A 24,773-nucleotide genomic window follows, 5' to 3' on the forward strand; every position below is an offset into this window, starting at 1 on the left:
ACTCTATATCACAATATTAATTTTCATATCTTTTGAAATTATTATTTTTATTTTAAATCCACGAAAAAAAATATAACCCGATTGTTTTTAAAACATCAGAAAACAAGGAAGGAGTAAAACGGGGCGCTGAAAAATTTTTCAAATAAATTTTAGTCCTCACAAGAATTTTTTCGCGCCAAATTTTTCCTCACTCGCCTAAGAAAATTTTGTTTTAAATTTCAAATTCAAATTTCGCGCCGAAAATTTTTTTTTTTCTGTGTAAAAAAATTGGTCTCATGACTGCCGCTAAAAATTTCTACGGCCCAGTTTGCCCCATAGGGTCCATATTCCCCTACAATAAAATATATAATTAATTTTTTCCGTATGCTAATGCAGTAAACTTTTTTTTTCGCAAACCGGTACCGGGTTTTCTTCCGTAATCATTTATTATATTTTTTATCGCGCGGAATATATTCAAAAATTTCTATAAATAAACACCAATTTTTTAAATACAATCGACTTTTTTTTAAAATTGTTTTTAAAATTTAATATCACTTAGAGCCCCGCAATTTATTAATTTAAAAAAAACTAAACTCGTATCACGCACGGATATAAATAGTTGCTATAGGCGTGTCTTGCAACTTCTTGTTTCCTGTAATGCTTTTTTTTTTTTTTACATAATTTCATATTTCATATAATACCTGCTAAGGGAAGAAAAGTATTCTTAAAATAAACTCAAAGCTCAAATAATTAATAAAAAATAAATAATCGTGTACATAATAGACACTCAGTATCATCGTAATTCGTAATGTACTTCACATACCAGAGTAATAAAGTATAATAGTTTGATTTTTTCAGCTTTTTATTTATTAACAAAAAAAAATTACAACCAGTACTCAGTACTTATTTTAAACAGTACCGATCGAAGGCCGAATAAATAATTACCGATAAAAAAAAACGATCGGATTTATTGGTCATGATAATCCATCATTGTTACTACCGTTTATTTTTTTATAAATGTATATATCGATATAAATACAATTATAAATACATAAATATGTATATTTATAAAGTTGTCTTCAATGTAAGCAAGGACATTAACTCATAGAAAATGAATTTATTTTTACTAGCAATTATTAATTTTATTTTAAATACGCGGGAAAAAAATTCAAATTTAATTTGCCGGGAATTGAAATTTTTTTTAAATTTTAATCTCGTAGATCTCGACATAGATCCGAACAATGAAATAAATTATCCTCCGATAAGTTTAATAAAAAAAAAAAATTTCAATGAATTATTTAAGAACTGAAAATGTCCTTGATAACGTTTTAAATAAACGTGTAAAAAATACTGTTTCGCAAGTGTCGTAAGTTGAATTTTAAAATTTAAAACGTGTTATTGCACGCGCGACGCGGCCTACATGATATATATATATATAATATAACAATTACACATTACATACTAAATTTATATATATAACATTTAAAATTAAAAATAACAAATTAGTATTCCTTAATAATCTCCGGGTGCTCATATGAGTCCCTTGATACACTCAATGACAGCCGATCAGTTTAAAAACTAAACCGGTCGGTCTTCTCACGATTCTCCAATCGATTTTAATTAATAAATTTATTGATAAATAATAAATCATCACACTTTCTAATCCATTATATATTCGATAACATACTGTACAATTTAACGGACGCGTTCAAAGAGTTTTTACACAAAACCCGATACGGATCCAATGGCTCAAGCTTTTTCCGTCGATCGTCGCCCCGGCGAACTTATAAATAAACCCGCGATAATTATTTAAATAATAAATAATATATAATAATGATAATTATTATTATTGACATAAATTAAAGCTTTTAGTTTATTTATATTTAAGTATTTAAATATTTAAATTGGTCGCGCGGGTCGACGAGCGAGCTTGCGAACGAGGTAAGAGAGGCTAAATTGACCTGGCCGTTATGTGTCGTCAGGCTTACTTGATTGGTAATTTAAATCCTCCTACAAGTGTGTTATGATGATATCGTCATCGATATCGTCCTTCTCGTCGTCGGTTTCTTCGGGCAAGTTCGCTTCCGCTGCCGCTTGGGCGGCCTTTGGATCCTCGGCGAGGGCTTTTAGTCGCCTTTGTTTGCGCCTGTGGAGAATTTCGACGACTATGTAACCCATAAAACCTATTATCAGAACTGTCAGCATCACGTAGAGCTTCATACGCGCACAAAGGTGTGTACTGTATGCGTACGCCACTACGAAACCGGCACTTTCCCATAAACGGTAGTTTGAAAACGCAGCTTCTTTGTTGCGTCTAAAGAGTGTACCATAGAGACCTGTTGGATAATTTTTGGTTTAGTAATTTTTCGGATATCTTTAGGGGTCCTAAAGTCTAGCAAAAAATTTTTTTGTCTGATAGTCTAATCAATTTTGGCGTTTTAATTGAAAATAATCATGTCGTTGAGTCAAATTGCCAAGGAAAAAAAATTTTTCTGTATGTTAAATTCACTATAGTTACGTAAATATTGAAATTACATAAAAAAGTTTTAGTACAATTTTATAGGAAATTTAATGGGCTACAAAAAAGGTCCTATAGTGTGAATTGATAAATTGATAATTTAAAAAGTTATGAGCATTTTTAATATAAATCAAGTTACGTCACAATTGTTGTATAATATATAACATAACTTAAATTGATCATAACTTTTTAAATTATCAATTTATCGATTTTTGTCACTGAACTTTTTTTGTAGCCTGCTAAATTTCCTACAAATTTGTACTTGAACTTTTTTTTGTAATGTTAATATTTTGGCAGTTATAAATAATTTTTAAGAAATTTTGATATTTGTGCTCCATAACTTTCAAATGGACTGAAAGGTTTATTGTAAAAAAATCAAAACTTGAAATCTAATTTGTTTTTAAAAAACCATCAGATTTTCTCACGTAATTCAAAGAAGTAAAGCGAGTTATGTAAAGAAAATAAAATATTTCGCAGAAAAAAAATTTTATCTCCAAAATAAAATTTAAAAAAGCGATAATTTATTTTTACGTTTTATGTAAATTATAATAATTTACACAACCGTTAGACAATTATTTTTTTCCGTCTGACTCATAATTACAATTTTAATAACTCTTATTAATTATCAAACATCACGTCATCAGTTTAATAATAAATCAAATAAATTAACGTCGAACCCAAAGAAATTTCCCATTAAAAAAAATAAAAATTTTCTGTCGTCATCGTTATCATCACTTGTTAAATTATTAAAATAAATATCAACTTACCGTTAACTTGTGTTTGCCAAACAGCATCACCGACTCCCCACAATCCGGAAACCGTAAAAAATACATATGCATTTTCAGGGTGTGGCCTCCATACCAAAAGGACTCCAATTAACGCCGCGTGTACGATAGCACCCAGAGCCATTAGTGGTTGTCTTCCGACAAATTTCATTACCGAACCGAAAAGTAATGAACAAATTGCATTTACGACTCCAAAACATATCATGACGTAGCCGACTTTTTGAACTCCAAGTGCACATGAAATGTATGCCTGTAAACATTTTCAAAATTTCAAATAAATCACTTGGTCTATAAAATAAAATATTCTTAACTCCAGTGATAAAAAAAAAACAAGATAATGGGAAATAAAATTTATATGAGCAATAAAAATTTATGATAACATAAATAAATATATTTTTAATTTTATTTTGCTGGAGAAATCCCTGACCGATTTATTGACGCTGAGGACACTCGATCATTTTTCAATTATTTCATTTACTTTCGCTTGCAAATAAATTACTATTATTAATTATTTCTGTCAGTGATCAATTATTAGATTTATTGATTAATGATCATTAACTTTAATTATGAGGTAATTTTATGATAATTTAATTTTTTCCTCTTTCAATTTATTGAAGATGCACTCGGACGATAATTTAATAATTTAATTAGAGAGCTTCTGTCAAATTACATAAATTAATATGTGAAATGAAGTTTTGTAAAATATATGCTAGAAAATTATATTTGAAGTTTCCGGATGCTGATAATAAATACCCAGTGGTCCAGTGACGTCATAAAAAATATTAACTTTTGGTTTTGGTTAATTATTTTATTTACCTGATGGTAACTCGCTAATATAATAAATAATAATTTATTTGCATTTACATATATGATAATTTTCTTTTAAATTCTAGTCTATTGTGAAATTGCGACTAGTGTTTATTTTTTTTTTTTTTTAAATAAATATAAGTGTATTTTGTTATTTTTAGTAATGAGCAAGTTATGATGTGATGAAGATGAGAAAAAAATTTTTAAATCTTTTAGCTGTGGAATTATTAATGTGTTTTTTTTTTAGCTACCTGAGTAAAGTCGGCGCCGATGAATGCCTGTTCCATTCCAATCCATACTGTTATTGGTATTAGTAACTGTTGGTATGGTTTTTTTAATTGGTAAGCTGTCGCTGATAACAGTTGGATTCCGCTTAGGTCTGTGCTATCAGCTTTGCGTTGTTTTTCTCCATACCTTTAACATAAATAAATATTTATTTATTTTTTTTTTAATCTATTTATTACTGAGTAAACATAATTAAATATGTATACATGTATGAGAAAGGCAAAGAAAATTACTAGAATTTTTATTTTTAAATTTGAATAAAAATTTACCAACTTTTTTTCGCGCGCTAAGAATTTTATGAATTTTTATTTTCAAATTTGAATGAAAATTGACCAACTTTTTTTCACGTGCTAAGAAATTTATTTTTAAATTTGAATAAAAATTTACCAACTTTTTTCGCGCGCTAAGAAATTTATGAATTTTTATTTTCAAATTTGAATAAAAATTTACTAACTTTTCTCGCGCGCTAAGAAATTTATGAATTTTTATTTTCAAATTTGAATAAAAATTTACTAACTTTTGTCGCGCGCTAAGAAATTTATGAATTTTTATTTTCAAATTTGAATGAAAATTTACTAACTTTTTTCGCGCGCTAAAAAATTTATGAATTTTTATTTCTTAATGTTGGATTTTTTATTTTAAAAAAAAAAAAAATTTTTTTAATTGTCAATAAAAAACATAAAAGATTAATGTGTAATTTTGACAAATTTATTTTTTATGCTAATAAAGTAAATAAATTTTTTTCAGCATATGTTTGAATTATTAACGACATTATCTAAGTTATCTATTTCACATCTGTGACATAAAAAAAAAAATAATAGACTGAATCAAAATAAAAATTTTATTTTACTCCCGTTATAAATTTATATTTAAATTTATTGCAATTAAATTTCTTAAGTATGAAAATTTTCAGTGAACGTCAGTAATTTTATTTTTTCTACATCATTATTATTATTATTCTTTTTTTCTTATTAAAAATCCAGTCAAAATTGATGATCGAATTTTATCAGGATTAATTATCCGAACAAATAAATCCCGATTTCCTCGGACATGCATGAATCCATTTAAAATTAACAGAACAAAGGGCAGCTCTGCAGATTTACCAGCTCAATAATTCACAACTCAAAAAAAAATACCGATCCCAACAAGTATAAGATATAAAAAATGATATTACGTGACATGTCTAATCCGATTGAGCGTAAAAATGGGTTCCATGACCTCAGCGCATTTATTTTTCATAACAATAAAATTAAAGGTATAAATTTATTTTTTTTTAAATTTAAAATTGATGGCTCGGCATTTGCAAGCGAATACCCAAAGGTATGAGTTTAAAAAAATAAAAAGTATAACGAAAATAAATTAATCATCTTCAACTTCTTCTTCTTCTTCTTCTTCTTCTTCATCTTCTGGAGCGCGTATTTTTTTCCTTTATCGCAGATCACGGGATATCCTGAGATATCAGCAGACTCGTTAGCTGAGACTAGAAATAATAATCATAAGGTCATGGGCCTCGTAGTTTTCAGACTCAGACTAAGACTCAGACTTTTTAATCAGCACGTAAGTCTTCTGGACTTAATTCTTCTCATTCTTCTCAGTTTATTCTTATTCTTCTTGTTACTTGTTTCTTATTCTTGTTACTCGTTAAATTCGTAGAAGACTAAGAATAAGTTTGCGTATACATATCCTCCATAGCCCTCGAGCATTACCGATGGGCAAACAACTCTCCGGACACCGTAGCAGTACCAAGGACTGCATTCCAAAGAACACGTTTAGTTTGCCAGTTATAAGTTTCTGTTTCTTTACAACTCGACATGCTGAATAATCAAACGATAGTTGTGCCTTGTAGTCTTTACTTTGTGTGGGTGTTACCTCCTGGGTTTTTTCTTGGGTAAGGTTTAGGTACTGGATCTTAAAGCCTATAAGGACAAACTTACCAGACCAGATACCAGATACCAGATTCCGTATTATGTATAGAGGACACTAACCCACTAGTTTATTGCTCGATTTCATTTACCGTAGCCTGCAATTCTCTGAGACCTTCGAGACACCCGTAATTTTATTACACTTTTATTTATGGCATTTAAATTTCCTTACATACTTGGTTTTTTTTTGGGAATTTATTACATGAGACCGCGGCTGTCCGACTTGCCCATAAATTTATATAAGATTTTATTTCTGAATGCTTAATAAAAATTTTGAGCGGGAAATTGACAGCAGTGGAAAAATTCAAAAATATTTTTTTGGAGTTTAAAAAATCTGGAATTTTTTTTTGAATACTGAATTTTTTTGAATGTCAAAATTTCTCTGTTATAAATTATGGTTTAAATATATGAGCATTTTTAATTTCACTCAAGAGTTTTTTTTACAAAAAATTAGTTCCGCTTTAAGTATATGACTAAAAAAGACGTAGTGTAGATAAAAAAATCCATAAATTAAAATTTTGAATATAAAACAAAAACGCGTACGATTTTATGTTAAATACTCTAATTTAAAATTACCGTATTAAATAAATAAATAAAAAAAATTAAACTTTAAACTCGGTAACTGTAACCACTGAATATTAATATCCATTCACTCAATATAAACATGTGTAATTATAAAAATATTTTTTTTTTGCATGGAATACTCGCGATAAAAAAGTAAGCAAAGGCTAAATAGTTTAAGTTATCTCAGTGCACGTAGCAGATTAATAAATAAAAACAAATATATACCCAGTGAATCACTCGTCGGGTCGATTGTCATAAAAACCAGACGGATAATCTTTCAGAGAAAATAAAAACTCGGTACCCAATGCTTATTATAACAGCTTCTGTATTTTATACCTCAGGCTAAATGTGTATACATATATATTTATATATAAGAAACAGCCTTGCAAGGTAAGCTAGTTAATTTATATTGTATCTAGACATATTCATATAAATTTTCTGTTACTCCTCCTCCTACTTCACTGAGAAAAAAAAATAATTTGGAAAAATTTTTCTATTGGAAATTTTTAATCGAATAAATTTTTAAGTTCAGAAATTTGAAGATTTCATTCAAAATTTTTTTCTTCAGAGAAGAAATCTTCGATTTTCTTCTGTCAAAAAAATAATTCTTCGACTCAAATATAAATTTAATATTTTAATAATTTACTACTTGAAATATTTTTTTTACCGATGTCAATTTTTTCAGTCTCCTTCTTAAAAAAAAATCTTGATATAAAATTTAAATTAATTACATTAATAATATGTGCATCTAATTACCATATGAATATTAATTTCGAAAAGGTTTTTCCACGAATAAAAAATTTATTATACTCTCTACACACATATCTTTAAAAAATATATATATATATGTACATATATATAAGGATTTGAATGAAACCGTTACGCAGTCGGGCTATTCGTGACCTTGTACTTCCAACCATATATATAAATCTATATATGTGTATGTATAAATAAATTTATTTGTGTACTTTAATATCACATATATAACATTATGTAATTACAGACTCATATTAAGATATCACGTATGATAAAGTCATTAAAATCATCCGTGATGCAGGACGATAGATGTACGATAGCCTTCAAGTTTCTTCCAATAATTTATTTTAATCCTCAACAAAACATCAGTCGCTGGATAAAAATATATAAAAGTACGCGGTGTAATCAATCGTCATCTTCAATTAAATCTCAGTTATATATATGTCTGCATGTCTTGTTCGTATTCCATTTTACTTCAACACAATTTTCCTTTCCCACGTACGTATTTTTTTATTTTATTTAGTGACACTTTTAGAATGCCGTCGATATATATAACCATAGTCGATATATATGAAGATAGTCGACTTAATTTGTGATGAAGATAAAACGGAGTTTTCCAATGGTCATTTCCAATGATCGGGACCTTGTTTCTTTTACCTTACAGGGGAGTTTATTTATAGAATTAGTAATATTGTTGTTGTAGAGGTGAAAGGATTTTTATTTAACATTTTTTTATTTTACTTGATATGCGTGATGCGACTTTCACATACTTTCAGCTCATTTTTAAATCGGTAATTAGATCGTAGTATTTTAATTACCCGTCGGTTTTAATGGACAGTTATGTTAGATAATTTATTGGTATTACAGTTGCTATTTAAATTCATGAAATTATCCTCAGTAATTTAGTGAGAACGGAAAATTTAATTACAATAAATTCTTTAGCTCAAGTGAATTTAATATTTTAATTAACAAAATTAATATTCAAATTTATTAATTCAGTTTCTTTTTAATTGGCGCGAAAAAAATTTGAAGTTTACATCCGACAAATTATTCATTTCTTATTATTTTTAACGCTGACTCACCGACAATTAATTTTAATTTAATTAATTTTTTTAATTAATCTGCGGCTTCAATAAATATGAATTTTTTTTTTTTTTACTAAAATCCAACAAACAATTTTTTGGTTAATAAATTAATTATTTTAATTATATTAATTTATTTTATTCTAATCGACATTCAAATTAATGTGATAATCACATATATATTTATATAGAAAAAATATGAATAATTTTACGTGACAGATAACAAAGTAGATGTTAAATGTAAATTATTCAACACACTAATCTCCATAGAACTTCTGGCTTATCAATTAAATTTCTATGCATCATTACTATTATATATAAATATATATATATATATATATACAAGTATAAGTAATGAGTCGTCATCACGTACCACCAGGAAGAGAAGACTGATATTATGACACAATAGGATATTTAAATTTTAATTGTTTTTTTTTTCTTATCCTCAACTCCGAGCGCATTCATATCACCAAGAAATATAATAGAGATAACTAGACATATATATATAGATATATGTGAGTATCATGTACCAAAGAAAAAAACATCACGTGCAATAACATGAGTAGAAGCAACAGGTTATAGTCAGCCACTTCCATTGCCGATAATAGACCAAATTAATATTTTAATAATGACCAATTAGATTTTTTTCCTCTACATCTAATGGAAATACCCATTAATAAATAATCAGTCATTAAATGAAATTATGCTGATTACTTGATTACAAAAAAGTGAAGCTAAAAATAAAAATTAGCAAATAATTTTAATTTAAAAATGAACGATTTGAAATTTGAAAATTTTTTAAAGAAAATATTGTATAACTACTTCCGGTGTCTAAAAGATAATCCGAAGAAGTAGAATATCCGACTCCGGAAATACGTCAATGGTTTAAAATTTTAAATAAATTATAAATCTAGTGAGTTGTTACGTAAATGAGCGGCTATGCATCGATGAATTCAGAGTTAAAAGTCGGATGTATGCCATTTTGCAATCATTACCCGAGCAATGTTTATGGCGATACAATGCCAGAGATTCGTCGATCCCGTGATACTTGCTTATTAGCTTATTGTTTCGTAATACGACGACAAAAAATAATATAAATGATACATGATAATTTCTTACCCTCTCTTTCCATTAAAAAAAAAAAATTAATTCAATTATTAAAAATGTAAATAAAAAAAAATCAACTTTTCTTTCAGTCAAAAGCAAGACTAGATTTTTAAATTTTGAAACTAAAAAGAATACTTCCGTTAGATCACCGGTTGAATGTTGATATTTTTTTTGTTGTTATTCAAATTCATTATTTTTTGGTTTGCTACTTAATTGACGGATTTAGTAGACGGCAGACTGGTTGGTTTTAGTTCGTGGGCAATATTATTGATGACTCGAATTAAATAAATTTAAAAAAAACTGTTACCTTGAAAGAGGATCCACAAAAAGTGCGACGATAATAACAGCGACGATGACGCAAGTTAAATAGATCGCTGATATCTCGTATATCTCGGAATCTGGTGGTCTTTTCAAGGATTCGTCCCCGCCGTTGCCGATCACACAAAAATTAGCACCACAACTTTTTAGTTTTGCATATCGCGTTGAGTTAACATCACCTTCGCCACCAAATTCTCCTTCACTTAGTACTGGAAAATATAAATTTATTAATTATTATCTTTTTCAATTTTAAATAATAACAATTTTGGAAATCCAGGTAACCACAGTTTTCTAAATCAATTCTCTACATGAGAATTTAGATATCCATAATTTCTTATATGGATTCCCAATATGGAAATTTAAATATCCGTAGTTTCCCATATGGATTTTCTATATGGAAATCTAGGAACCTATAGTCTCTGATTTGAATTTTCTACATGAAAATCCAAACATCCATAATTTCCTATATGGATTCCTAATATGGGAATTTAGATATCTATAGTTTCCCATATGGATTTCCTACATGAAAATCCAGGAACCCATAGTTTCCCATTTGAGTTTTCTGCATGAAAATTCAGACATCCGTAACTTCCTATATTTGATTTCTAGTACTAGAATTTAAATATCCATAGTTTCCCATATGGAATTCCTTTATGGGAATTCAGGTCTAGATTCCTATGTGGATTTTCTGCATGGGCATCCAGATATCTAGGATTTTCCATATGGACTTCCAATATGGGAATTTAAATCCTCATAGTTTCCTATTTGAATTTTTTACATGAAAATCCAGACATTCGTAACTTTCTATATTAATTTAAAATATGAGAATTTAATATCCATACTTTCCCATATGGATTTCCTATATGGGAATTCAGGTAAAGTTTCCTATGTGGATTTTCTGCTTGGGGATCCAGATATCTATGATTTTCCATACGGACTTCCAATATGGAAATTTAAATATCCCTAGTTTCCTATGGGGATTCCCATGGATTTCCATATACTCCTACATGAATTTTTTTTCAAGGAATTGGAAAAATGCTGATTAATGCATTCAAAAAATTTCTACATTACCGGCAATTTTTACCATAATTTCATACTGTCCTCTTCCTACGACTACTATAGTAATTTTTCTACAATTTTTTCACGTAAAAAATACCGTAAGATTTTCATATTACAAAAATTTCCATCGTCTAGATCAAAACATCGATAATCATAATAATAAATATTCAAATGAAACAAGGTGTTAAATAAATTGACACAAGTGTAACAGTCGTATGTTATTAACGTCGAAATTAAATTTTACTGTCAAAATATTATTCTATAAACGCATTTATCGATGCATACATTAACTTTTTTTTTTTTTTATAGAGATATTTAAACATAATTAAAAATGATAAAATAAAAAAAAACATAAAGTTTATTTTACTTGTAAAATAAATAATTTAAAATAAATCAATTTGAGTAAATATATATTAAATTACCATGTAGTCTGGATCGTTAAATATTAACATGACAACATGACTTTCACCACGCGGCTTAACAAGAAAAAATAAATATTTATAATAATAATAAATAATTAATAATTAATAATCTACTTACAAGTGTCTGTAATTCACATTGTAAAGAATTTACTTTCGAATTTACCGAGAATTAAAATTTTATTAACAAAATTATATTATCAATTAATAAAAAATTATTAAATCAGCTGATTAATTAATCACTTACTAATTAGAGATGATCGAACAAAATAAATAAAATTATTATTTCAACCTCGACAAGTTTTAAATTAAAAACATTGACCTTGATTAAAATATATATGTATTGTTGAGAATAATAATAATGTATCCCATGTTTCATTGTTTAATTTACAATTGCTAGAGGTCAGATTCTTAACACTTAATATTTTTAATTTTATAGTAATGCTATTTTATAACGTGTGAAATTTACATTAACAAATTTATTATTACATTATTTTATTGTTATTGCGTGTTTACGTTTTTATCTACAAGATCACGAATAAGTGATGATATTTTATTCATTTAATATCGCGATAGTCTGCGCGCGGTAATTTATGCGCGGGTAAATTTTGAATTTAAACAAAAATTAGCGGCAAAAAATACCGAAATAAAAATACTGGTATCTGAGAAATTTAAATTCTTTTGTACTTAAGAGTAATTGCCCTGAGCAAAAAAATTTTTAGTAAAAAAAATTGACCCGTAAAATTTTTTTTTAAATTTCCATTTATTGTTCTACTGCGAAAAAAATTAATTCGCGATTACGGAGAACTAAACAGTCAATATTTCTCAGTGTATCAAAAAAAAAAAATTTTAAGAAACTGGCTAATAATTATAAATATTATTTATCTTGCATAATAAATAAATTATTCATAACAACAAAATCTATTTAAATTTCACAACAAATTTTAAATATTTAACGTCAATAAATTGACAAAAAAAAATGAATTATATTTAATAATAAAAATTTTGATCAGTTTTAAAATGTTATGAATGAAATGTCACGACTCACGACTATTTAAAATATATAAAAAAAATATATATATACATATATGGGTGTCAAGTTATCTTACAATCATTACAGACTTGTACTAGTTAAATCTTGTTCGACTAATTGCCTTGACTGTTTCTTTCACTGATACATAATATATATCTACATATATTAATGTCTATATCCTTGCATATGTACACATACATATACAACATAAAAGATCATAAAAGTTGTAAAAGGACTTAAAATGTATAGTAAATATACTTATTAGTTTCCGTACGGGATTTAATAATATCACGTTTCTTACACGTGTAAAATGTTGAAATATTAAATACGATGAACTGAGAAGGCTGTTGACTATAACAAGTAAATTGTAATCATATGCATAAGACATGTATAAATAAATTTATTAACACATAAATAATATTTATGTTCTATCTATTTATTTAAACTTTTGTACTCAAGATGTTTACAAGAGAATAAAAGCCTGACTATCCATTGACCCTCACTACTATTTAAGATGATATTTAGTACGTTCCGGTGATACACTCACTAATTGTTTTATTCCGCTTTCAGTCAATAATCATTCTCATAATAATTGCGCATTATTTTATTATGTTTTTATTTTTTGCTCATATGATCAATTTTTTTTACTTTATTATTATCATCATTTTTTTAATTTACTGTTAGTGTTTGATAATAATATCAAATAATAATTATCTATATATGTGAAATTTTTTTTTTTACCCTAATAACCCATACGAAAAAATATATGCCGGCAAAATGACATACATACGACAATACTGAAGATATAAGCCGGATATATACTATTTGGCCGGGATATATATTTTTTCGTGCGGGACATAACTGCAAAATTTATTTTTGAGGGGGGGGGGGGGGGTAATGCTGATGTGTATCGTGATAAATAATGTTTGAAAAAAAAGGATGATAATTATAATCCAACTTACCGAGAGATGAAATGAGATTTCCCCAGAGCTCAGCAGTTTGCCAGGCGAGGAAGAAGAACCCGAAGAATCTGACAACGATTGCGTCGGCAGGTTGATCGGTCAATTTAGCATAGACACCACCGACTTGGGTCAAGTAGGTGGCTTTTGCTGCCCACATTGGAGCGGCGCCGAGACCCAGTAGGACTCCAGCCGGCACCAGGGTGTAGAACTTTGGGTAAAACTGTGAGCCAATGTAGGGCGCGTAGCACAACATCGATAAGCAGAGGGTCCATTTGACAGTGAGCCTCTTGATAAGAAACGTCGGCACAAATATACATGACAGTACCAGCGCGGCGTAAATCGCCGACAGTGATACGGTACCCAGACCGTCGTGGGCGTTTATAGATGACTGTAAATTAGCAGTCCCTTGGAAAGCGGTAAATTGCACCATGAAAGCTATCGACACAGTGCCGATATTTTTGAGTATCCGCCACTTTTCGCTGCGAGATAATTTGAATTTACGTGACTGCGTGTCATCCTCGGGGGCTGGCAGCGCGGGTGGTTTTGTTGGTTCCGGTGGTATTCCATCAGTGCCATCTTCTTTGTATCCTTCATTTCTATATCCAACCCCACTAACTGATACTGTGTAAACTGCTGTTTCATTTTCATCAGCAGCTGGTGTTTCTGCTGGTGTTGGCGATGGTGCATTGTTAGATGTCGGCGAAGTATTATCACCACCTCCGCTTCTATCTCCGTCGTTTTGAGATGCTACCATTCTATTTATTGACTACCTGTAATTAATTAAATTTTTTTTCTAATTAATAAATCAATTATTTAAAAATATTAAAATTTTTTAGATAAAAAAAAAATTTGTTATTTTAATTTTTAAAGTTAAGTTTAAATTTGGAGCCAAAGGCCGCGCATGCGCAGAGAGTCGATAGTTAATATGGTTTACCTGTAATTACTAATTTTTTTTTTTTTTTTTTTAATTAATTAATTATTTAAAATTTTCAAATTAATTTTTTTTTATTTTAACATTCAAAGTTAAGTTTAAATTTGGAGCCAACAGAGACTGCGCATGCGCAGCGAGTCAATAGTTAATATAGACAACAAGCATTGAGAGTTCTCAGCTGGGAGTGTGGCGGCTCCTGTAATCCGGCTACTCGGAGGCTAGTTGTTGTGGAGGATCTGAGACCGGGGGTCACTGCGGGTGCGGGATCCACGTTGACTGGGCGTCCGCACTAAGCTCGCCATCAATATGGGCACCCTGGAGGAGTCCGGGGTGGCCAGGTTAGCTAAGGAGAGGCGAACCGGGCCAGAGGGGAAACCCAGCAGCCAAAAGTCTCCGTGGCGAGCAGTAGTGGGATCGCGCCCGGGAGTGGGACCGCATTCGCAGCCTGGTCGATATGATTCGACCAATAACTTTTGCATTTTTTTTTTTTACATTTTCGTAATCTGCGAATTTTTATAATTAATTCCATATTAAATTTTTCTATTTTTATTAATATTTAATTTTCCTTAATTTTCATTTCTTATTAAATTTCACGACCGCAGCGCCACCTCACTCACTAGAAAAATATTTTACCTCAAAAAAATCTTGACAATTTTTTAAAAATGTAATTTTTTTTTTTGTAAAAAACTTTTTTGTTCAAAAATTGAAAAAAAAAATTAAAAGCTGTAATTTATGCAGAATTGAATGAAGTAAAAATTAATTATCGCAGTGTTAAGTCGCAATTTAAAACGTTACTTAAGTATTCAAGAAAAACTATTGAAAAATAATTTAAAAAAAGTAAAATAGATGAAACAATTATTTTAATAACTTTATTCGAGGGCATGGGACGTTAAATAACAGAATAGATTCTTAAGAAAATATCCATTAAATTCCAAGATCTCAAGGCAACGAAATAACAATTAAATATAACAATACCTATTAATTGTTACTATTCAACAAATTGTAACCAGCTCGCGCTAAATTTTCCACTATCCTTAATAATTATTATTTTTATCAGAAAAGATAATTATCTTATTAGTTCTATAATTAACATTATTACTAATAATTATTTAAAAGTCTCAAGCGTGTTGAGAAAAAAAGTTAAAAAATAAAAATAAATATTTATTCGTTTATAAAATTCGTCTCGTCAAAACAGGACATTAAACAAAATTAAAAATATAATCAAATCGACGCACGTGCATTCGATAAAACATTCATATATATCTATATATATATTTAAACTTTTTTTTCCGGGTGTGAAATTTAAATATTTTTTAATAAAAAATAAAAGAGACGATTTTTATAAATAAATATAAAATTTAAATTTGAATGTTCGGATATCTATATATATATATATATATACATTTATGTGTTTTTTTTTTTTTAGTTAATAGTCGATGCGAATAAAAGGATCGCGAAGGACAATGGGATAAAAAATATTAATATGCAGGAAGAAATAATAAAAATGATAATTATATTGGAGTAGAGATAAATAATAAAGTCTGTAAATAAATAATATATAGAATAATAATTAAATATATATATATTATCTTTAATACGCATTCAGCATTCACTTTTTATATTTGGTTGTATATACAAATGATTGCATAAGGCGCATGTACGATCGGATGTATTGTGAATGTACGAACGTGTTGTATGCATTATAAATATCAATAACAAGTTTTAAAGTTTAGTGTAGTTATTAATGTATTTATTAAGCGATAGCAGTTATATAGTTTACTATCGATTGCAGCTCGTATATATGTAATATGTGATATGTGATGAAAATTTTTTTAATCTCCACTTGGCGAACGAAATATTTTCTACTATGAATTGAAGACGAAAATTTTCTGAGGACTGAAGAAAATTTCTTGGGCGGGTAAAATTTTTTGTGCTCAGGAATTTTTTTTTGTGTGCACAGAAAAAACAGATATCTTGAGTCAAGAAAATATTTTTGAAGACAAACGTTTTCGGGAACCAAGTCAAGATTTTCTTGAGCCAAGAGAATTCGTCTTGGCTGGAGAAGATTTCTACTTTATCTGAGAAAATTTAGGTCTCCAAAAAAATTTTCTTGAATCAAGAATATTTACCTTCAGTCGAGAATTTTTTTTTTTGCGTGTGGGTGCAGATGAAAAAAGTGAATTTTAATAAAATTCTATAATTTGTGGATGGAAATATTGAGCGGTTTTGATAAAATTAGTGAGCGGTTTTTGTTGTGATAAAAAATGGAAAGATTGGGGGTAAAGATGAAGAAGAAAATTTGGGAAAAGTTGAATAATAGAGAAAAAGATTTAAAATTAAAAATTTTTTTGATGATTAATTAGTTTAGATTTTAAATTTATACCCATACTTTTAATTGATAAGTGCAAGTATTTTTTTTTTTATGTAATTTAATAATATAAAATATATAAATGATAAATAAATATACAGAAATACCTCTAATGCAAAACATAAATGCAATAATTTAAAATAAATTATTCCAATAAATATTTAATAATCTCCATTAAATTAATAAAATAATTTGTAACAATTTAATTATCCACTTGACTTTGATTTATTAAATAGAATTCAATAAAATATGTGAGAATGTGTCAAAGAAATTAAACGTTTAATTTAAAAAATTAAATACAATCAATAATAAATAAATAAATGCAGCACTTATGCAATGAATTTTCAGTCTCATTAAATAATTAATACTTCTATTAATTAATATTAATAAAACTTTTAGTTAATTAATTCACAAAACTGTACCACTTATATAAATTCTCGATAATTAATTTATTTGCAAATTGTATAATAATTTCAGTTAAAAAATTCATTAAAAAAAAAAAAAACGTTATTACGAAAGTGTAAAAAAAAAAATTGACACATATTAAATCGAATAAAAAACAAAATTACCGTAAATATATTTATATCGACTTATATTTATATTTATCTAGACACTTTGGGTTAACGACTCTTATGATGTAATATAATTAAGTATTGCTTTCACGTTTGTCTGATGTCCCTACGTGTCTTTGGAAAATAATATTTTAAATTCATAAAAATATAACCATCGCAGAATCTATATATGTATATATATTTATAATTTATAATTAAGTAAACCATAAATATTTAGTATGAATAATAAAAAAAAACATTATTTTGGACTTTCAAGGGAAAAAATGATCAAGGATTTAGTTGCTCATCCTTCGTGGAATTCGCGCTTTAATTTGTCCTTCACCTGGCAGATGAAGAGCATTAATTACTTTCGAATTGAGTAATCTTATTCAGAAAAAAAAATAAATATAAACATCGACTCTGTAATCATTAAATAGTTATTCACTTACTATAAATACACATAATATTTATTGCCTGTTATTTTTTCTTTTGTACTTTTAATTATAAACCCGCTGGATTTAAACGAAATTAAACTTCAAATAATTATGATAATTATTATGGTAATTTTTATTTTATCGTTATTTAAATATGTATCCATATATACGTAAATATATAAATATAAGTAACCTTGAACTTATCACAAGTTTGTCGAGTACTTGAAACTTAATTGCTGACCAATCAGTTTTTGAATCAATCACTCATTATTTATTTTCACGGTTTATTAATAATGCAATTAATTATTCCTTCTTTATTATTCATATTTATATATCTTTATTTGTCTTACTATTAATTATTTATTTTAATTTTAATACTTTCACTTATAAATTGGAAAATTTTATTTTGTAGAAAAAAAATTTTTCATAAAATTTCAAATTTTAAATATTTCTTCAGTATCTAAATTTTGTATATATATGTATACAAATATATATTGTATGTATAGAAGAAGTTTTTGTAATAGACATAAAAATTCAAATTTTGTTAACGATTTTCTGAAGGCTGAGATTAGGCGGCAACCACTTTAAAAATTTGAATATTTGAACCTCGATTTTGTTATTTAATTGATAGATAATGAAAAAAAGGTTGATATTAAAAGTTTGGATTAAAGATTAAGTTTTAAAATGAAAATTAATTTTTTGAAACATTCTATGGGCGGTTTAATTTCGTCTATTGACACACGGACGTATGTTTACACATATTTTATCTAACACTAATTAATAAATCAATGTCAATCGAATAATTAACTTTTATTTATTGGAATAGTCGTAACTCATTTTATTAATTTAATTAAGATTATAAAATATTAATTAAAGTAATTTATTTAAAATTATTGCGTTTATGTTTTGCACTAGAGTTATTTCTATATTTATTTATCATTCATATATTTTATATTATTAAATTACGTAAAAAAAATTCTTTTTGCTGTAATTATTTAATTACACTTGTCAATTACGTGGATATAAATTTCAAATTAATTAATCGTCAAAAGGAATACAAAATTTTCAAACTTTCTTTCGATTTTTTCTTCAACTTTTCCGCGGCTCATTTTACATAAAATTTATCATAATTTTTTATTACTAAATATCCATCGCAAATTTAAATAAAAAAATTTTCTCCTCCATTTTTGTCCCCAATCTCTCCACTTTTATCACAACAAAAACCGCTCACTAAATTTATCAGAACGACTCAATATTTCTCCCACAGTAAATTTAAAAAAAAATCCACAGTTTCCTTTCTTCGATTAATTGACATCAATACTATCTTAATCACCATTACATTTTTAATTAAAATACATAAGAGTGTCATTGCTCATGCATTCTTATGCAAATAAAATCCACATTCAAAGGTCGCAGGATAAATATTCGTATCAATCGCCTTGATTTATAATTATTTATAAATAAATAAAATACTCAATACTAATTACTTATTACTTATTATTCAAATAAGTAACCTCTAGTCAATGCAACAAATGCCCTTTTTACTCAAAAAAAAAAAATGACTTTTTTCACGGTCACTATGATACCCGCGTATTTTAAAAATAATGACCATAAAAAAATGAATTCATTGAAATAAAAAGACCATAATAAAATATGCGCAATATAAAATAAAAATAATAGTATATTAGATTTAAAATTATGCTGTCCGCAGTGTCTTTGTACACGTGTACGTGCGTACCTGACTGTTACTCGTGCTAAAGACTCTTTCACTCTTGTTATTTGCCACGTCAACGAATTCTCTTATTATATATTATTGATTACACACACATTTAATATAACATACCCACATAAATATTATAAAATATATGTGATAAATATAGTACAGATACAGGTATACAGATACCACAAAACAAGGACAACAAATTGTTCAGGTACAAAGTCTTTGCAAGTGACTCAAACCATATTACCAATCTTACCCCCATTGTCTCATAAATTAATATATATATCTATCCATATCTATCACATTGTTATTACAATTTATCATAGTATCCAGCTCCTGTCTCTATTTATCAGTATTCTTATCCTTACATTTAATTGCACGGCTTAGTGACGCGAACAAAAAAAAAACATTGTAGTAACGTCCAGTATGATAATTGAATTTAAATACCAGGAGACTGGTACCGTGACTTGAAACTCTTTATACCTGGTTAGTTTCTCGATCAACTAGAAAAATACTCAGCTCAATTAACCGCAAAAAAATTAATTTTTATTCATTATTTATATTTTTTATAAAAAAAAACTAATAACGTTTTATTTGAGATAAAAAATTTTTTTATTTTCCATTATTATTAAATTTTTTTTTGTGGTTTATAGAAATCGAGAATACGACTTTCTGGAGGCATCAAGAGTTTCGTATTCTTATCATTTATATTTATCCTAGACTACTTAAGCTTTAATATTCACGAGCGAGCTTGGTCAACTTGTATCGCGATTCATTCGTATTTGTAAAACGCCTCACTTGCGATTGTATATATGTACATATGTATATATGTATATATATAAAGGCATATGTAGATGTACATATATTTATCATTATAAGCGAATATATATATGTATATATCTTTAGTCTCTCTAGCTTTAGAAAGTCTTGAAAGGATCGTATCGCGAACCTGAGTAACGTCGTATCGACGCCGTACCGTCGCGGCGGTCGCCACGTTTCACAATTATATTTTTTTTTTTTTTTACAACTGATTAAATTAAATCGCTTTATTATAAACGCATATCCAACTCAATAATCATTATAATTTCGTTATAATTTATTTATTTTTTAATTTTATTATTTATTATTGTTAAATGTCATTAATAACTCAGACGATTTTTTTTACGCTTAATTATGCTAATATTTATCAAAATTCATTGATACCGATAAATATAATTTCGGAGTAAAAAAAAATATACGTAATTTCGGAGTAAAAAAATAAAAAAAATTTCGGAGTAAAAAAAACAAATAAAATTTCAAAGTAAAAGATGATAATTTTAAAAGCTATTAAAATATAATAGCAACAGGTAAATATATAGGTACTGGTGGCAATGATCGCGGCATTCCAAGTTAAAGTGGGAAGTGTGTCAAAGAACGTTTACACGCGGTTTCGAATGAACGCGTGCGCAAGTTTAGTCGATCGTATTTTTTTAAAAATTATCTTTTAAAAAATAAATAAAAGTAGTAAATAGTTAATAGTTTTCGAGCGTTAGCACATTTTCTCATTTGAGATTACGCGGTAAGTAAGTACTCGAGTAGTTATTTAAATCTAAGTATAGACACCTGAACTACTTGCGCTTCGTCACGCTCCAGCGATCTACCCTTGCACGAAGACCATCTACCAGTCTTCACTTTGATACCTTTTTTTATGACACTTAAAGTACCGTAAATGGATAAATATGATTGACATTTAATTAATATCCGTTTTTTTTTATTTTTTCAAATAATTATTCATTTTTTTTACTTCTTGTCTTTTATTTCCATCGTTTAGTAACGGAAGGGGCTGATCTATAGAAAGTCGATCGGATATATATATATAGATATGTTTCATTTAAAAATCTTTAACACTTTATTGATAAGAGTGTAAGACATCCGAGTGAAAGCAATCTCTGTCGTACAGAGAATCCGGAAATTTGCCGTCTTCTCTTTATTTTTTTTTTTTTTTTAATTATTATTATTTACAGCTATTTTATATATCCTTGCATAATATATATGACAAAATGTATGAAAAAATTTAATAATTAATATTAATTAAAAAAAAAAAACTTACGTTTTAAAAAGGCCGAATTTTCCAAATAAAAATCACCCTCCAGATTTCCAGTCCTTGTAAAAAAAAATGAACAAATATATAAATAAAGTAAAAAAAAAATAAATATCACCTCGCGCACGGTTTGATTACAAATGACTCAGAGCAATAAAACAAAAAAAAATATAATAATAATAACAATAATAAATAAAATAAAAAGAAAAGAAAATATTATTATTTAAATACCAAAGCAGTTAAAAATAATAATTTTCAGATAACAATTTATTGCACGTTATCTTACTTGTTACTGAGTTCTCGAGCTTAAATATTATTATTATTGTCGTTATTTAAATATTAGCAATGATTTAAAAATATTTAAAAAACGTCCGAACAGTTCGAGGGTTCGGAGACAACTGAACACGACAGTAGACCGTTTAGTTCTTCGGATCGGTAGTGTTGTGTGTAATATGTGTTGCTGGTACACTAGAGTTTTTAAATAAAAGTGACTCGGCGATTGGTAGTGTGTAATAACGTACCGTAAGTATTAACTCCCAAGTCTCCAGTCGGTTTTGTATGTATACAATAAAATATAAATATAAATAAAATAAATAAATAAATAATAAGTACAATGCAATTAACACACAACCGAGTGGAAGAGAAGTAATGACACGACTAGCAAAGACTCCGATAAAATTATTTTACGATACCAGTCTCAACTTTTCCAAACTCCGCGTGCCGACGATTTTTCCCTCTCCATATTTTTTTTCTTTTTTTTATCATTAGCTCGTATCATCCCCTCTTAGTTACCTCCTGTCTCCTTGTTCCTTATAATCTCATTCGACTCCACAGTGTCCACAATTAAGTGCTAATTTTAATTAAAAATAAAAAATCTTCTAGTCGCTGAATAAAAGCGAGCTGAGAAGGAGAATAAAACTGGAAGTTTATTTGCGATGACGGAAGAGTCTAGACGAATTATTTGTTATCTTAATTAAATCACTCACGTCTTCCTTTAATTAATTCAAACTTCACTGCAAATAATTATTTATTTATACGTTTATTTATCAATAACTACTCGAAAAATGAAACACTGCTGGAGATCTGCAAGCGAATTCTGCCGCACTCCTTAACTGGATGCTGGCCAATCGCGAACTGAACTCGACATAAACCGATCTCTGGTCACATCGACCTCTCTATCGACTCTCTCTTGCTCTCATTGTCGGCATTGAGTACATCCATATGTATATGAACAAGGTGGTGAGTACTATCACCTGTACAGAGCAAGATCTGGAGGTCAGCCCTCGATCCACCCGAGGTCAACTGGGCACTGGCCACAGGGACCTTGTGGTTCCGGTTTTATCGTTCAATTTTATCATTTATCTACTCTTATTTATTTATTTATTCATTTCCTTATATCAATTTTAATTCCAAGGCGAGTTTTAATATTTTATTTAATAATTAGTTCAAATCGTTGACCCTTTGAGGTTTTAGTCAGCCTTCATTTTTAATCCGCCATCTATACGCATGAAAAGGCGGGAGTCAATACGGATTTTATTTAAATCCGAATTCGTTCCGTCACTCGAAATTTTGGAGTTTTAAAAATAATCTCTCCGCGTACGTAAATAGGAATTTTTTTTTTCGGCAGAGTGATTTCGGAGTCTGGATGTTATTTCAATCCTAACTTACTCCAATCTGGAGTTAATTTTACTCCGAATTTAATCAGTCACAGAATTTCGGAGTTTTAAAAAAAATCACTCTGCGTACAGAGTAAATAGAAATTTGTTTTCAGCTGAGTGTGGATTTTATTTTACTCCACATTTACTCCGATCTGGAGTTAATTTCCCTCTGATGGAAAAAAAAAATCATCTGCTCTGCATTTACTCCGATTTTAATCGGCGTTCACTCCACAAAATTTTTACTGTACAAAATACCGCGAAATTAAAAATTTGTTGAACTCTAGGTAAATATTTAAAGCTCTATAATTTAAAATTTTATTTATTTATTTATTGGATCGTGGAATTAAAAAAAGTGAAAGTGCAGTTGATGACGAGAAAATTATCTAACTTGTATTACATCTTATAATTGATGTGGTCGCGACGTCAGCTTAACAATACGATATATTACCTAGCTGTCTTGATGCCATGTATCACAATGACAAGGTTTTTTTTTTTTTTATTATTATTCTTGCAAACCCTCACGTCATTGTCGTCGGCTTAATTACAGGCTTGTTATTATTTTTTTCTAGAGGCTTCTGTTAATTTTACATTTTTATTTTACAATTTTTATTTGTTATTTATCTGCAGTTTTATTCAAACAAATATTTTTTTCATTAAGAAGATATTGACTGCCAGAGAATTAATTAATGAACAGGATAAAACGTATTTTGTTTACCGTCGACGTTTTTCTGTGGCTATTAAAAGAGTTCAGAGGGCGATAAGGTCATTCACGTTGCGTCTATTCCGTGACAGTAAACAATTTATTGGTCTTATATCGATGACGCAATCGACTTAAATTAATTATTTAATTAAATTTATCTCTAAACAGGATTTCAAATTTTTTACTCAATTTTATTTAAAAAAAATATCTTTCTATTACACAGAAAAAAAGGATTTCTTAGTGCAAGAAATTTTTATTTGTCCCAAAAAAATTTTTTGACTTATAAATTGAAAACTCAAAATTTCTCGAAACGAAAATTAATTTTTTTAGAGCAAGAAAAAATTTTTTGAACCGAGAAATTTTTTCTTGTCTCAAGAAAATGTTTGTTTTCAATTTACAATACAAAAAATTTCTTGCACCAAGAAATTATTTTTTTCTGTGTATAATTTATTGCAAGTGAAATTTTTGTGCACTTAATATTAGTACTGTGAGGACAATTGTTTTTATTCGTGAAGTAAATAATTTATTAAAAGATCCATGTTGGCATAGATCCAGGACAATTGACAACTCGGACACTTAAACATGTGCGACAATTTATTTAGAGTTTTATTTGATCGAAAAAAGAACGACCGAGAATTTTGCGGGTAATTATTTATAGGCGGTAAAAAAAAAATTTTTTGTAAAATAGTAGTAGTTGTTTTGTCATAATTGTAATTTTAATTGTAATTGTAATTG

The 24,773-nt window shown here is 28.0% G+C and overlaps 1 protein-coding gene across 4 annotated transcripts; it reads right to left on the reverse strand.

Annotated features, from left to right (window-relative positions):
- Positions 1-510: 510 nt before the first annotated feature.
- On the reverse strand, positions 511-22,785 carry LOC130673609 (UNC93-like protein). Of its 4 annotated transcripts, none has more exons than XM_057478696.1 (7): positions 22,473-22,785; positions 21,690-21,742; positions 13,597-14,366; positions 10,113-10,332; positions 4,341-4,503; positions 3,265-3,532; positions 511-2,315 (listed from the first exon to the last, which is right to left on the reverse strand). In XM_057478696.1, the coding sequence occupies exons 3-7, from the start codon at positions 14,348-14,350 to the stop codon at positions 1,990-1,992; spliced, it is 1,731 nt and encodes a 576-aa protein (XP_057334679.1). In that variant the 5' UTR covers positions 14,351-14,366; positions 21,690-21,742; positions 22,473-22,785; the 3' UTR covers positions 511-1,989. The 4 variants fall into 4 exon arrangements, with proteins under 4 accessions (XP_057334679.1, XP_057334678.1, XP_057334677.1 ...); XM_057478695.1 differs by lacking the exon at positions 22,473-22,785 and adding an exon at positions 22,202-22,358; XM_057478694.1 differs by lacking the exon at positions 22,473-22,785 and adding an exon at positions 21,967-22,148.
- Between the last annotated feature and the right edge of the window lie 1,988 nt (positions 22,786-24,773).

This window comes from Microplitis mediator, chromosome 8, assembly GCF_029852145.1.
Source record: "Microplitis mediator isolate UGA2020A chromosome 8, iyMicMedi2.1, whole genome shotgun sequence".
Lineage (NCBI taxonomy): Eukaryota > Metazoa > Arthropoda > Insecta > Hymenoptera > Braconidae > Microplitis > Microplitis mediator.

What these genes read in the sequence shown, in the direction of transcription:
- LOC130673609 (XM_057478696.1), bottom strand. Translation starts at nt 14,350, where the DNA reads ATGGTAGCATCTCAAAACGACGGAGATAGAAGCGGAGGTGGTGATAAT. An exon ending in TTTGTGGATCCTCTTTCAAG is followed by an intron (nt 4,504 to 10,112) that starts GTAACAGTTTTT and finishes TTTATGTTAAAG; the next exon opens with GTATGGAGAAAAACAACGCA. An exon ending in TCGGCGCCGACTTTACTCAG is followed by an intron (nt 3,533 to 4,340) that starts GTAGCTAAAAAA and finishes AAATGTTTACAG; the next exon opens with GCATACATTTCATGTGCACT.